Here is a 14,432-nt window from a genome sequence, read left to right as displayed (position 1 = left end):
TCTCTCCCTCTCCCCTCCCCCATAATCTCTCCCCAACCCCCACGATCTCTCCCCACCCCCCACAATCTCTCCCCTCCCCCAACGATCTCTCCCCACCACCCACGATCTCTCCCCTCCCCCCACGGTCTCTCCCCTCTCCCCACAATCTCTTCCACCCCCCACGATCTCTCCCCTCCACCCACAATCTCTCCCCTCCCCCACTATCTCTCCCCTCCCCCACGGTCTCTCCCCTCCCCCACGATCTCTCCGCACCCCCCACGGTCTCTCCCCTCCCCCACGATCTCTCCGCACCCCCCACGGTCTCTCCCCTCCCCCACGATCTCTCCCCTCCCCACGATCTCTTCCCTCCCTCACGATCTCTTACCTCCCCACAATCTGTCCCCTCCACCCACGATCTCTCCACTCCACCCACGATCTCTCCCCTCCCCCACGATCTCTTACCTCCCCACAATCTGTCCCCTCCCCCCACGATCTCTCCACTCCACCCACGATCTCTCCCCTCTCCCGCGATCTCTCCCCTCCCTATACGACCTCTCCCCCCCCCCGGATATCTCCCCTCCCCCACAATCTCTCCCCTCCCCATACGGTCTCTCCCCTCCCCATACGATCTCTCCCCTCCCCCACGATCTCTCCCCTCCCCCAGATCTCTCCCCTCCCCTAACGATTTCTCCCCTCCCCACGATCTCTCCTCTCCCCTAGACCTCTCCCCTCCCCCCATGATCTCTCCCCTCCCCCACGATCTCTCCCCTCCCCCATGATCTCTCCCCTCCCCCAGATCTCGCCCCTCCCCCCACAATCTCTCCCCTCCCCCACGATCTCTCCCACGATCTCACCCCTCACCTAACAATCTCTCCCCTCCCCCATGATCTCTCCCCTCCCCCATGATCTCTCCCCTCCCCATACGATCTCTCCCCTCCCCCATGACCTCACCCCTCCTCTAAGGATCTCTCCCCTCCCCCACGATCTCTCCCCTCCCCCACGATCTCTGCCCTCCCCCACAATCTCTCCCCATCCTCCATGAACTCTCCCCTCCCCCCACGATTTCTCTAATTTCCCCCTCCCCCACAATCTCTTCGCTCCTCCCAGACCGCTGCAATCTCCACCCCCTACCACCATTAGACCTACCTGCTCCTCGCTGTGGCCTCATGCCGCAGGATTTCCCGCCTGACAGGCAGGCAGCCTGTTAATCAGACTGGCTGTCGGGCGGGAAACCTGGAGAAACAAATTAAAACACGCTATGGAGGTAAAACTCCACGGCATTCAAGGAAACCCATACTTCTGGGTTTCCGACCATAACTGCACCCCCTGCTCCAAACTTGTGCCTTGGTAAATATAGGGGCCATTGACTCTGCCTATGCTGCCTTTTCCCTAAGCTCTGAAATTCCCTGCCTAAACCTCTCCTTCTCTCTGCCTCTCTTCCCTCCTCTAAGACGCTCCTTAAAACCTACCTCTTTGACCAAGCTTTTGGTCACCTGCCCTAATTTTTCCTTTTGTGGCTCAGTGTCAAATTTTTTGTCTTATAATACTCCTGTGAAGTGCCTTGGGACGTTTTACTATGTTAAAGGCGCTATATAAATACAAGTTGTTGTTATTGTTATACCCCTTCTTTGTCTACGTCAACCCTCTCTACAGACTGTATGCATTCTTTAAACAACATTGCCACACAGCCTCGTTTCTTATCTTTTCTGTCCCTCCTAAATATAGTTTATATATTATAAACTTGCTTAGTTTGTAGCCAGGTTTCTGTTAATGCTATTAGATCTAGATCTTCCTGTAAAACAATTGTTTCCAGTCCCCCAGTTTATTTATCTCACTCTGTGCATTGCAATACATGCATTTTAATCTTTATTGTTTTGCTTTTTTTTACCATGACTCCTTTTTCCGTGATATTTTTTGTACAAGCTACCTACCCCCTAACCTTCACTTCCGTCTTTTCCCTGTTTACATCTATTCCATTTGATTTTATTCCTCTACTCCACATCACTCTTGCTAAATTGTTTTCTGCATGAATATTATCCGCATCTATTTCTCCCTTTTCTAGCACCTGATCTTGATTGTTTTTATTATCTCAGCTCCCCTTCCATCCTAGTTTAAAAATCTTGTCACTTCCCTATTTAACCCATGATCTCTCAGCACCCCCACCCCCATGATCTTCATTACCCCCCACCCACAATCTCTCTGCGCCCCCGCCACCCCCTGTGCAACACCACTAGACCTACCTGCTCCATGGATGTGGCCTTGTACCAAAGGATTTCCCACCCGACAGGCAGGTAGCCTGTCGATCAGACTGGCTGTCGGGCGGGAAACCTGGAGAAACCTGTTCCGATGTAGCTTATACTTATGGAATAGCACCCATCTGTCACAGAATTGGTGCCAATGCCAAAAAAATGGACTCTTCCTGACCTTTAGCCTTGCATTGATTTCCCTAGTTTTCTTGTCATTCCCTATGCTAGCGCACAGATGGGGAAGTAATTGAGTTTACCACCCATGAGGTCCTGTTCCTTGAAGTTTGTTTCCTAATCTCCTAAATTCAGACCTGTCTTTACTTACATTATTGGCTCCCACATGGAGCACAATAATTGAATGCCCTTCCTCCCCTTGCACAATCCTTTCCAGTCTATTCAATACACCCTTCCTCCCCTTGCACAATCCTTTCCAGTCTATTCAATACACCCTTCCTCCCCTTGCACAATCCTTTCCAGTCTATTCAATACACCCTTCCTCCCCTTGCACAATCCTTTCCAGTCTATTCAATACACCCTTCCTCCCCTTGCACAATCCTTTCCAGTCTATTCAATGCACCCTTCCTCCCCTTGCACAATCCTTTCCAGTCTATTCAATACACCCTTCCTCCCCTTGCACAATCCTTTCCAGTCTATTCAATACACCCTTCCTCCCCTTGCACAATCCTTTCCAGTTTATTCAATACACCCTTCCTCCCCTTGCACAATCCTTTCCAGTCTATTCAATACACCCTTCCTCCCCTTGCACAATCCTTTCCAGTCTATTCAATACACCCTTCCTCCCCTTGCACAATCCTTTCCAGTTTATTCAATACACCCTTCCTCCCCTTGCACAATCCTTTCCAGTCTATTCAATACACCCTTCCTCCCCTTGCACAATCCTTTCCAGTCTATTCAATGCACCCTTAGTTAGTATACTGTCTCAACTAAACCAGTGACTTCATCCTCTGCAGGATGGTTTTAATGACCACCAAAGGCAGTCAGAAGGTATCTTTCAGTGTCTCCTTACACATGGAGGTAGGAATGATGCAGGTTGTCCTATGTAGGATGGTTTTTGTCTGTCCATACCCTTTGGATTGAAGTACAGAGTGAGCCCTGTGTAATCTTGCGCTCCAATTTACTGAGAAATTACTGCACACTTTCACTAATCACAAGGGGGGACATTTCCTGTGCATTGCTTTATAGCAAAATTAAAAACGCAACATATAGCAGCTCCTATATACATTACAGGGAACTATCATATCTGTACTACACAAAACAGCAGAGCCTGTGTATATTGTAGAGAATGGAAAACTTATTTCAAGAATAGTGTGTTGTTTATAATATCCAGCATAGCAGACACTGTGTATAGTACAGAGAAAAGCAGACACTATATATGCTATAAAATATTCTCACAGTTACATAACGCATTGTCTCCACAGGATTATGGTGTACCTAGGATTGATCCTTAGTCCAAACACTGTATGGTGAGTGAATTCATGATAACTATAGAGGTCTCACCTTGTACAGTTTTCTTAATTTATGACACAAGTAATGTGCTCCCTTTTCCTATAGCTTACTCACATCTGTTACTGTACAAATATAATAATATGTTGCAACACATTACAATTATGGAATTCTTTATAAAACTTTCTCCACTGCTTGTACATACCATAAGAGCGTCCTCTCTGTTCCACATCAGAGTCAACCCAAATTTTGCATAGAGCTTAGTGTACTGAACATTTTGTTCTACATACAGGCCAGGTCCAAAGTAAGGGAGCGAAACTCTGAAAAATATCAGTTAAAGACATGTGACCAGACTTCCTGCATGATGCTCAAAGATGAAGTTCTAAAACCAGAGACAATTGCTAAGGCCCAAACTCTACCATAATACCTGTCCTCCAGAAACAACTTCTGCCAGGGCACAAGGTGGTGTGACAGTTTAGCACATTGGCTTTTCACCTCCCAGATCCAAGATCAAATTCAGCTCAGACGGATAAGATGAAAGGCTCCTCTGATTGCTGGCTAAAAGAGTTTGAAGTGAAACAAGTCTGGGTCGTCTCAACCCAGGCCAAAGTGGAGTTGGCACCAATAGGTCGCGACTAAGGTTTTAGTGCTGCAGTTACAGCCATAGTGACATCAGTGCATCACTGAATGTGACAGGATCTGCAAATGTGCATTTTTACACAATGTTGTGAAATCATATTGAGATACATTAATAAATGTGCTCAGTAAGCAGTCGGCAAGGCCTAAGGCAACTGAATAATTTGTTGACACTAATGCTAACATTGATTACTAACTGGTTATCTACAGATAATCCTCTTTATGATGATAATGAAAAATGTATTGAAATATTTTACAGATATACTGATTCTATCAGAGAACAAGACGTGGGCCGGCTAAAGTGCTACTTCAGTGTTTATATGACTATCATTGTTTACATGGTACATATACATGCAGTATAAGATCTAAATATTAAACTAAATTAGCACTCTCACTTAGAGAGGCTACTGCCATTCAGAAACAGCAGTGCTGCTCAGAGAGAGCAGTGTTGATCAGAGAGACAGTAAAATATCTTGGCCCAGAAATTTGGGTCTCCACAGGTGAGTACGCACGGGGTGCTCACCCGTAGGCCCGATGGAAGAGCCGGTTTCCTGCATGCACTGCGCATGCGCGGGAAACCGGCACTTCCGTTCCTCTGAACGAAGGGGTTCAGAGGTTGAACGCGTGCGCAGGAGAGGCTGCGCGTGCGCATAAAACTTACATTTTTTTTTACAGGTTTTACTGGGATCGTAAGCCTGCAGGATTTAGAAATGTAAAAAGCAGGCGTAAGGCCTGCTTTTTACAAGGTAAGTGGTGAATTAATTAAAATTAAAACATTTTTTCCACAGGTTTATTATTTTTAAATACTTTAAAGCAAGGTAAGTTTATTTTTAGCCCCGTTAGATTATAAAATTATTTTTTCAAAAATTTAAATTGTTTAAAACAGTTATTTCATGTAATTTATAGTTTATTTAAAAAATGTGATGTTTTTTAAAATTTATTTGAATGTTTAGTGCTATTTTGGGGCCGTAGTATTTATAAGCCTTGACAGCTCTTCCTGTCAATCTTATGAATGGAGCATTCCCTGCTCCAATTGGCTGCCCATGGCCCACATGATCCCAGGGGACGCATCAAACTAACTGCGCCCCTGGGATACGCAAGCACTGCGCGCTGGCTGCTGGACCAGGCCCCGGATCGGAATTCCACGGGGCCCTACAGCTCAACAGCCGACGCGCAAGGTAAGTGCAGGTCGGGGGCTTGCACCCGTGGGAAGCCTCCGACCCGAATTTCTGGGCCAATATTGAAGCAGACCAGAGTGAGATTTACCATTTATATGATATATGAGAAAATGGCTCCCACAAAAATGGAGGAAACAGCATTTATGTTATTTTTCTGTGGTTTCCCTAGCTCGTCTGCTGAAGTTACAGCAGCAGATTGGGAGAATCTCTGTGGAAATTCACCCCTTCTGTTTTTGTCCCGAGTTTCTGCACCAAATAATGGTAAATTAAGCACAGTACGGGTTAGATACAGAGTAAAGCTCCCTCTACACTGTCCCATCAAACACTCCCAGGGCAGGTACAGCACGGGTTAGATACAGAGTAAAGCTCCCTCTACACTGTTCCATCAAACACTCCCAGGGCAGGTACAGCATGGGTTAGATACAGAGTAAAGCTCCCTCTACACTGTTCCATCAAACACTCCCAGGGCAGGTACAGCACGAGTTAGATACAGAGTAAAGCTCCCTCTACACTGTCCCATCAAACACTCCCAGGGCAGGTACAGCACGAGTTAGATACAGAGTAAAGCTCCCTCTACACTGTCCCATCAAACACTCCCAGGGCAGGTACAGCACGAGTTAGATACAGAGTAAAGCTCCCTCTACACTGTCCCATCAAACACTCCCAGGGCAGGTACAGCACGGGTTAGATACAGAGTAAAGCTCCCTCTACACTGTCCCATCAAACACTCCCAGGGCAGGTACAGCACGGGTTAGATACAGAGTAAAGCTCCCTCTACACTGTCCCATCAAGCACTCTCAGGGCAGGTACAGCATGGGTTAGATACAGAGTAAAGCTCCCTCTACACTGTCCCATCAAACACTCCCAGGGCAGGTACAGCACGGGTTAGATACAGAGTAAAGCTCCCTCTACACTGTCCCATCAAACACTCCCAGGGCAGGTACAGCACAGGTTAGATACAGAGTAAAGCTCCCTCTACACTGTCCCATCAAACACTCCCAGGGCAGGTACAGCACAGGTTAGATACAGAGTAAAGCTCCCTCTACACTGTCCCATCAAACACCCCCAGGGTAGGCACAGCACGGGTTAGATACGAATAAAAGCACCCTCCATACTGTCTCTGGAGTGGAACATGAAACCATGACCTTCTGACTCAGAGGCGAGAGTGCTACCCACTGAACCACAGCTGATATTGATGGAATAAATGGGGCTATCAGCAATGTGTCCACGTACACTGACTGTCCTCCTGTCTGTCCACATATACTGACTGTCCTCCTGTCTGTCCACATACACTGACTGTCCTCCTGTCAGTCCACATATACTGACTGTCCTCCTGTCTGTCCACCTACACTGACTGTCCTCCTGTCTGTCCACATACACTGACTGTCCTCCTGTCAGTCCACATATACTGACTGTCCTCCTGTCTGTCCACATATACTGACTGTCCTCCTGTCTGTCCACATACACTGACTGTCCTCCTGTCTGTCCACATATACTGACTGTCCTCCTGTCTGTCCACATACACTGACTGTCCTCCTGTCAGTCCACATATACTGACTGTCCTCCTGTCTGTCCACCTACACTGACTGTCCTCCTGTCTGTCCACATACACTGACTGTCCTCCTGTCAGTCCACATATACTGACTGTCCTCCTGTCTGTCCACATATACTGACTGTCCTCCGGTCAGTCCACATATACTGACTGTCCTCCTGTCTGTCCACATACACTGACTGTCCTCCTGTCTGTCCACTTACACTGACTGTCCTCCTGTCTGTCCACCTACACTGACTGTCCTCCTGTCTGTCCACCGACACTGACTGTCCTCCTGTCTGTCCACATACACTGACTGTCCTCCTGTCTGTCCACATACACTGACTGTCCTCCTGTCTGTCCACTTACACTGACTGTCCTCCTGTCTGTCCACATGCACTGACTGTCCTCCTGTCTGTTCACATACACTGACTGTCCTCCTGTCTGTCCACGTACACTGACTGTCCTCCTGTCTGTCCACGTACACTGACTGCCCTGCTGTCTGTTCACATACACTGACTGTCCTCCTGTCTGTCCACATACACTGACTGTCCTCCTGTCAGTCCACATATACTGACTGTCCTCCTGTCTGTCCACATATACTGACTGTCCTCCTGTCTGTCCACATACACTGACTGTCCTCCTGTCTGTCCACATATACTGACTGTCCTCCTGTCTGTCCACATACACTGACTGTCCTCCTGTCAGTCCACATATACTGACTGTCCTCCTGTCTGTCCACCTACACTGACTGTCCTCCTGTCTGTCCACATACACTGACTGTCCTCCTGTCAGTCCACATATACTGACTGTCCTCCTGTCTGTCCACATATACTGACTGTCCTCCGGTCAGTCCACATATACTGACTGTCCTCCTGTCTGTCCACATACACTGACTGTCCTCCTGTCTGTCCACTTACACTGACTGTCCTCCTGTCTGTCCACCTACACTGACTGTCCTCCTGTCTGTCCACCGACACTGACTGTCCTCCTGTCTGTCCACATACACTGACTGTCCTCCTGTCTGTCCACATACACTGACTGTCCTCCTGTCTGTCCACTTACACTGACTGTCCTCCTGTCTGTCCACCTACACTGACTGTCCTCCTGTCTGTCCACCGACACTGACTGTCCTCCTGTCTGTCCACCTACACTGACTGTCCTCCTGTCTGTCCACCGACACTGACTGTCCTCCTGTCTGTCCACATACACTGACTGTCCTCCTGTCTGTCCACATACACTGACTGTCCTCCTGTCTGTCCACATATACTGACTGTCCTCCTGTCTGTCCACATACACTGACTGTCCTCCTGTCTGTCCACCTACACTGACTGTCCTCCTGTCTGTCCACATACACTGACTGTCCTCCTGTCTGTCCACATATACTGACTGTCCTCCTGTCTGTCCACATACACTGACTGTCCTCCTGTCTGTCCACATACACTGACTGTCCTCCTGTCTTTTCACATGCACTGACTGTCCTCCTGTCTGTTCACATACACTGACTGTCCTCCTGTCTGTCCACATGCACTGACTGTCCTCCTGTCTGTTCACATACACTGACTGTCCTCCTGTCTGTCCACATGCACTGACTGTCCTCCTGTCTGTCCAGCTACACTGACTGTCCTCCTGTCTTTTCACATGCACTGACTGTCCTCCTGTCTGTCCAGCTACACTGACTGTCCTCCTGTCTTTTCACATACACTGACTGTCCTCCTGTCTGTCCACATACACTGACTGTCCTCCTGTCTGTCCACATACACTGACTGTCCTCCTATCTGTCCACATACACTGACTGTCCTCCTGTCTGTCCACCTACACTGACTGTCCTCCTGTCTGTCCACATGCACTGACTGTCCTCCTGTCTGTCCACCTACACTGACTGTCCTCCTGTTTGTCCACATGCACTGACTGTCCTCCTGTCTGTCCACCTACACTGACTGTCCTCCTGTCTGTCCACCTACACTGACTGTCCTCCTGTCTGTCCACTTACACTGACTGTCCTCCTGTCTGTCCACCTACACTGACTGTCCTCCTGTCTGTCCACATGCACTGACTGTCCTCCTGTCTGTTCACATACACTGACTGTCCTCCTGTCTGTCCACATGCACTGACTGTCCTCCTGTCTGTTCACATGCACTGACTGTCCTCCTGTCTGTCCACATACACTGACTGTCCTCCTGTCTGTCCACTTACACTGACTGTCCTCCTGTCTGTCCACGTACACTGACTGTCCTCCTGTCTGTCCACGTACACTGACTGCCCTGCTGTCTGTTCACATACACTGACTGTCCTCCTGTCTGTTCACGTACACTGACTGTCCTCCTGTCTGTCCACGTACACTGGCTGCCCTCCTGTCTGTCCACTTTCTATTGTCTTATATACTCTCTTCCTGTTTGTCCGGTACTTTAATTGTCTTTCTGTTGCACCCATTATTTTGTCATTTGTCCTGAAGTCTGAATGTACAGTGTCCTGATTTACTGAGCACAGTATATTCAAACTGAATTGGCATCAGTCAGGCCAGATCCAAGCGAAGTTTATCTCAAGATCAGGGATGGACTGACCATTCCCCTTCCCCGATATCTGCCAGGGGAATCGGAACTTTTTCTTTAGTTTAAAGTTTTATAGTGTTTTGGTAGTGACTAGCTGACCCATTCACTAGGAGTGTGCCCAGTCTTTCCCGAGTTAGCTAGTTACTGCCACATCAATGATTTGGGATTTACAAGTGGCCTGAGCACCCTTGGATTTCGAGGCGAAGATTGGTTGGGTTCATCTCCAGATCACTTTCCAGTGACCCCCACTGGGATACTGTGTGTGGATGTCGGGGATATGACTGGTTCATGCCCAACTATGTCCTGTGCCATTAAATAACCTTCCAAGAATCACTATCTGGGCTTACACTAGGGTGAGATAGTTGAGAGCTCCCAGTGCATGGTGGAGCAGCACCTGAGCCACCAGCAAGAATCAGGGATGAAAACTGGGAGTAAAAGGGAGTAACAAAGCCTTTAGCAGTATTTATTTTACACTGTAAAAGGTTGGAAACACAAGATATTATGTGAAAGACAGACTGAATCATTATTTAAAATTGAAGAGCTGTGTCAGTGAGCAGCTGACGAGGCCACACGGACCAGGTCCTAAATTTCATATCTGGTCCATGCTGAGTTAGCTAATATCAGCTGGTTTAGGCTCACTCTGGTGCCTGTTGAGGTCAAGTAGCTTGCTGACATTAATGTCTTGGCTCACACAGAACAGTGGCCATTTGGGAGAGCTTCATGGGTTCACAGAACTACACCCAGCAAGGAGGCAATGAAATGAATTTTCAACTTCACCGTATGGGCAGTAATCTGGTCACACGCCCAAAATAGAACCTGCACAATTTTCATCCCATTTTTTAAAAATTGGCAACAAAAATCTACCCTAGTATCTTTAGGACAGGGGGGTCATAAGGGAGAGAGAGAAAATATTTTTTAAAGTCGGAATTTGTTGATGAGCATGTTACAGCTGGGGTCAAACTGTGGTTAAGACAGGCCACCTGAGACCCAAGACCCATGGTCTGCCCAGGCACTGACATTAAATATATAATTAGTACAAAATATTTTACCGTCTCACTTACATAGCTTCATTGATGACCACAATTTTAGGTGTCATATAAATCACAATATCCTTGATTGTTGTTGTGATGTAATGTAGCTTGGGGTGCCCCTTGGAGATGGTGCGTTTAATTTGAATGGAAAAATCTTTATAGTGCTGATTACAGTCAGACACAAAATTATAGTCACAAGTTCCAGGAAACTTATAAACATCCCCATCGAAGGTCTTAAAGTGATTGTTTCCCCAAGTGCTGCAGACGTGATCTTTGTGGTTCGGTAATCTGGCTGCAAAATACAAAGTTTAAAATTTAGTAATGAAGGAGAAAAACACACAGACTGAGAAATAGCTGCAATTTGGAATCTCAATATACAAAACGAGATAAAGTAAAATAAAACTGTTCCCTCATTTTCCATAAGTCTCTGCATAACACAGTGTCTATCTCATCTTTTATAAATCCCCAACATCTACAGTGCTAAATTAAACAGATTATTGCTACCCTCCAAAAGAGTAATTTTCCCAATTATTCAAGCTCACCATGTTTGATTTCCATACAGAACGTATATGAAGCAGCCCAGCTGAGCATCCATATAGTTATTCTCCACGGCCCCATGGTAGACCGGGTCCAGTGATGGCCAAACTTGAAAGCATACCTCAACAGAGATCACACCTTTTAAACCATTTGTTCAGGGCCATAAAATTTAATATGAGGTGTGGTTGTAAAGGGGGTGTTATCCTTCTTTATTTTCAATGTACACGAATGACTGCTTCCAATACAGTGGGTGGATCTTACCGTGGAAATCTGTGCATTCTTCATCTGTTTCAGTGACTGTGCAGCACATCTTGGACTTCAGGAATTGCTGCTTGTGCAAGTTCACCAATGGTAATAAAATGTAATATGCATTTACAGACCTGTTGCAGAATCTAGCCATGTTTCACTGAGATGCAACGTACACAAATAATGCTGCAATATAGTCCGCACATAAATAATGCAGTCCATCCATATAATGCTGAAATGTGGTGCACCCAACTAATGCTGTAACATTATGATATAGTCCATGCATGTAACCACAATGCAATCCGACCATGTATCCCTGCAAATTAGTTCTCTATGTAATGATGTGGCATAGTCTGTCCAAGTAACTCTGTGATATGGACTATTCATGCAACACTGCAACTTAGTTATCCACTTGAAACTACGACACAGTCTATTCATGCAACATTGCAACTAGATATCCACGTAGCATTGTGACATATCTGTGCATGTAACACTGCAAATTAGTCTAACCATTTAACACAGCAACTTAGGCTATCTGTGTAACACAGCAACATAGACGTGATACTTCAACTTAGTCTATCCATGTAACACCGCACCTTAGTCTATCCGTGTATTATGCAACTTAGTCTATCCATTTAACACAGCAACTTAGGCTATCTGTGTAACACAGCAACATAGATGTGGTACTTCAACTTAGTCTATCCATGTAACACCGCAACTTAGTCTATCTGTGTAATACTGCAACTTAGTCTATCCATGTAACACCGCAACTTAGTCTATCTGTGTAATACTGCAACTTAGTCTATCCATTTAACACCGCACCTTAGTCTATCCGTGTAATACTGCAACTTAGTCTATCCATGTAACACCGCACCTTAGTCTATCCGTGTAATACTGCAACTTAGTCTATCCATGTAACACCGCAACTTAGTCTATCCGTGTAATACTGCAACTTAGTCTATCCATGTAACACCGCACCTTAGTCAATCCGTGTAATACTGCAACTTAGTCTATCCATGTAACACCGCACCTTAGTCTATCCGCGTAATACTGCAACTTAGTCTATCCATGTAACACCGCACCTTAGTCTATCCGTGTAATACTGCAACTTAGTCTATCCATGTAACACCGCACCTTAGTCTATCCGTGTAACACTGCAACTTAGTCTATCCATTTAACACAGCAACTTAGGCTATCTGTGTAACACAGCAACTTAGTCCATCTGTGTAACACACCAACACATGTATATTGGTGTAATACTGCAACTTAGTCTATCCGTGTAACACCGCAACTTAGTCTATCTGTGTATCACGGCAACATATGTCTATCCATGTAATACCGCAACTTACTTCATTGGTGTAATACTGTGACTTAGTCTATCCATGTAACACCGCAACTTAGTCTAGCCGTGTAACACTGCAACTTAGTCTATCCGTGTAACACTGCAACTTAGTCTATCCATGTAATACCGCGACTTAGTCTATCCATGTAATACTACAACTTAGTCCATTGGCATAATGCTGCAACTTAGTCTATCCGTGTAATACTGCGACTTAGTCTATCCGTGTAATACTGCAACTTAGTCTATCCGTGTAATTATGCGACTTATTCTATTGGTGTAATACTGCGATTTAGTCTATCCATGTAATACCGCAACTTAATCTATCATTGTAACACCGCAACTTAGTCTAGCCGTGTAATACTGTGACTTAGTCTATCAGTGTAATACTGCGACTTAGTCTATTGGTGTAATACTGCGACTTAGTCTATTGGTGTAATACCGCGACTTAGTCTATCCATGTAATTTTGCAAATTAGTCGATCCGTGTAACACCGCAACTTAGTCTATCCCTGTAACACCACAACTTAGTCTATCCGTGTAACACCGCAACTTAGTCTATCCGTGCAACACCACAACTTAGTCTATCCGTGTAACACCGCAACTTAGTCTATCCGTGCAACACCGCAACTTAGTCTATCTGTGTAACACCGCAACTTAGTCTATCCGTGCAACACCGCAACTTAGTCTATCCGTGTAATACCGTGACTTAGTCTATCCGTGTAACACTGCAACTTAGTCTATCCATGTAATACTGCGACTTAGTCTATCTGTGTAACACCGCAACTTAGTCTATCCGTGTAACACTGCAACTTAGTCTATCCGTGTAATACTGCAACTTAGTCTATCCGTGTAACACTGCAACTTAGTCTATCCGTGTAATACTGCAACTTAGTCTATCCGTGTAACACAGCACCTTAGTCTATCCGTGTAATACTGCGACTTAGTCTATCCATGTAACACTGCACCTTAGTCTATCCGTGTAATACTGCGACTTAGTCTATCCATGTAACACAGCAACTTAGTCTATCCGTATAATACTGCAACTTAGTCTATCCGTGTAACACTGCACCTTAGTCTATCCGTGTAATACTGCGACTTAGTCTATCCATGTAACACAGCAACTTTGTCTATCCGTGTAATACTGCAACTTAGTCTATCCGTGTAATACCGCAACTTAGTCTATCCGTGTAATACCGCAACTTAGTCTATCCGTGTAACACTGCAACTTAGTCTATCCGTGTAATACTGCAACTTAGTCTATCCGTGTAATACTGCAACTTAGTCTATCCGTGTAACTCTGCAACTTAGTCTATCTGTGTAATACCGCAACTTAGTCTATCCGTGTAATACCGCGACTTAGTCTATCGGTGTAATACTACAACTTAGTCTATCCGTGTAATAGTGCGACTTAGTCTATCCGTGTAATACCGCAACTTGAACTATCTGTGTAACACCGCAACTTAGTCTATCCGTGTAACACCGCACCTTAGTCTATCCCTGTAACACCACAACTTAGTCTATCCCTGTAACAGCGCAACTTAGTCTATCCCTGTAACACCGCAACTTAGTCTATCCGTGTAACACCGCAACTTAGTCTATCCGTGTAACACCGCAAATTAGTCTATCCGTGTAACACCGCAACTTAGTCTATCCGTGTAACACCGCAACTGAATCTATCCGTGTAACACCGC

General features: G+C 45.9%; 1 protein-coding gene across 1 annotated transcript in view; it reads right to left on the bottom strand.

The window, feature by feature from the left end:
* The window catches only part of LOC147106541 (uncharacterized), a 176,536-nt gene extending 164,982 nt beyond the window's left edge, over positions 1 to 11,554 (bottom strand). The window contains exons 1-3 of the mRNA XM_086008472.1: positions 11,416 to 11,554; positions 10,648 to 10,909; positions 3,895 to 4,009 (exon numbers count right to left, since the gene is read on the bottom strand). Of these exons, the coding sequence (XP_085864598.1) occupies positions 3,895 to 4,009; positions 10,648 to 10,909; positions 11,416 to 11,554 (516 nt within the window). The remainder of the gene's footprint in view (positions 1 to 3,894; positions 4,010 to 10,647; positions 10,910 to 11,415) is intronic.
* Positions 11,555 to 14,432: the final 2,878 nt, after the last annotated feature.

Source organism: Somniosus microcephalus, chromosome 15 (assembly GCF_052327205.1).
Source record: "Somniosus microcephalus isolate GS21.2 chromosome 15, FLI_Smic_1.0, whole genome shotgun sequence".
NCBI classification, from domain to species: Eukaryota; Metazoa; Chordata; class Chondrichthyes; order Squaliformes; family Somniosidae; genus Somniosus; species Somniosus microcephalus.
This window is presented reverse-complemented; position numbering and strand designations above follow the sequence as displayed.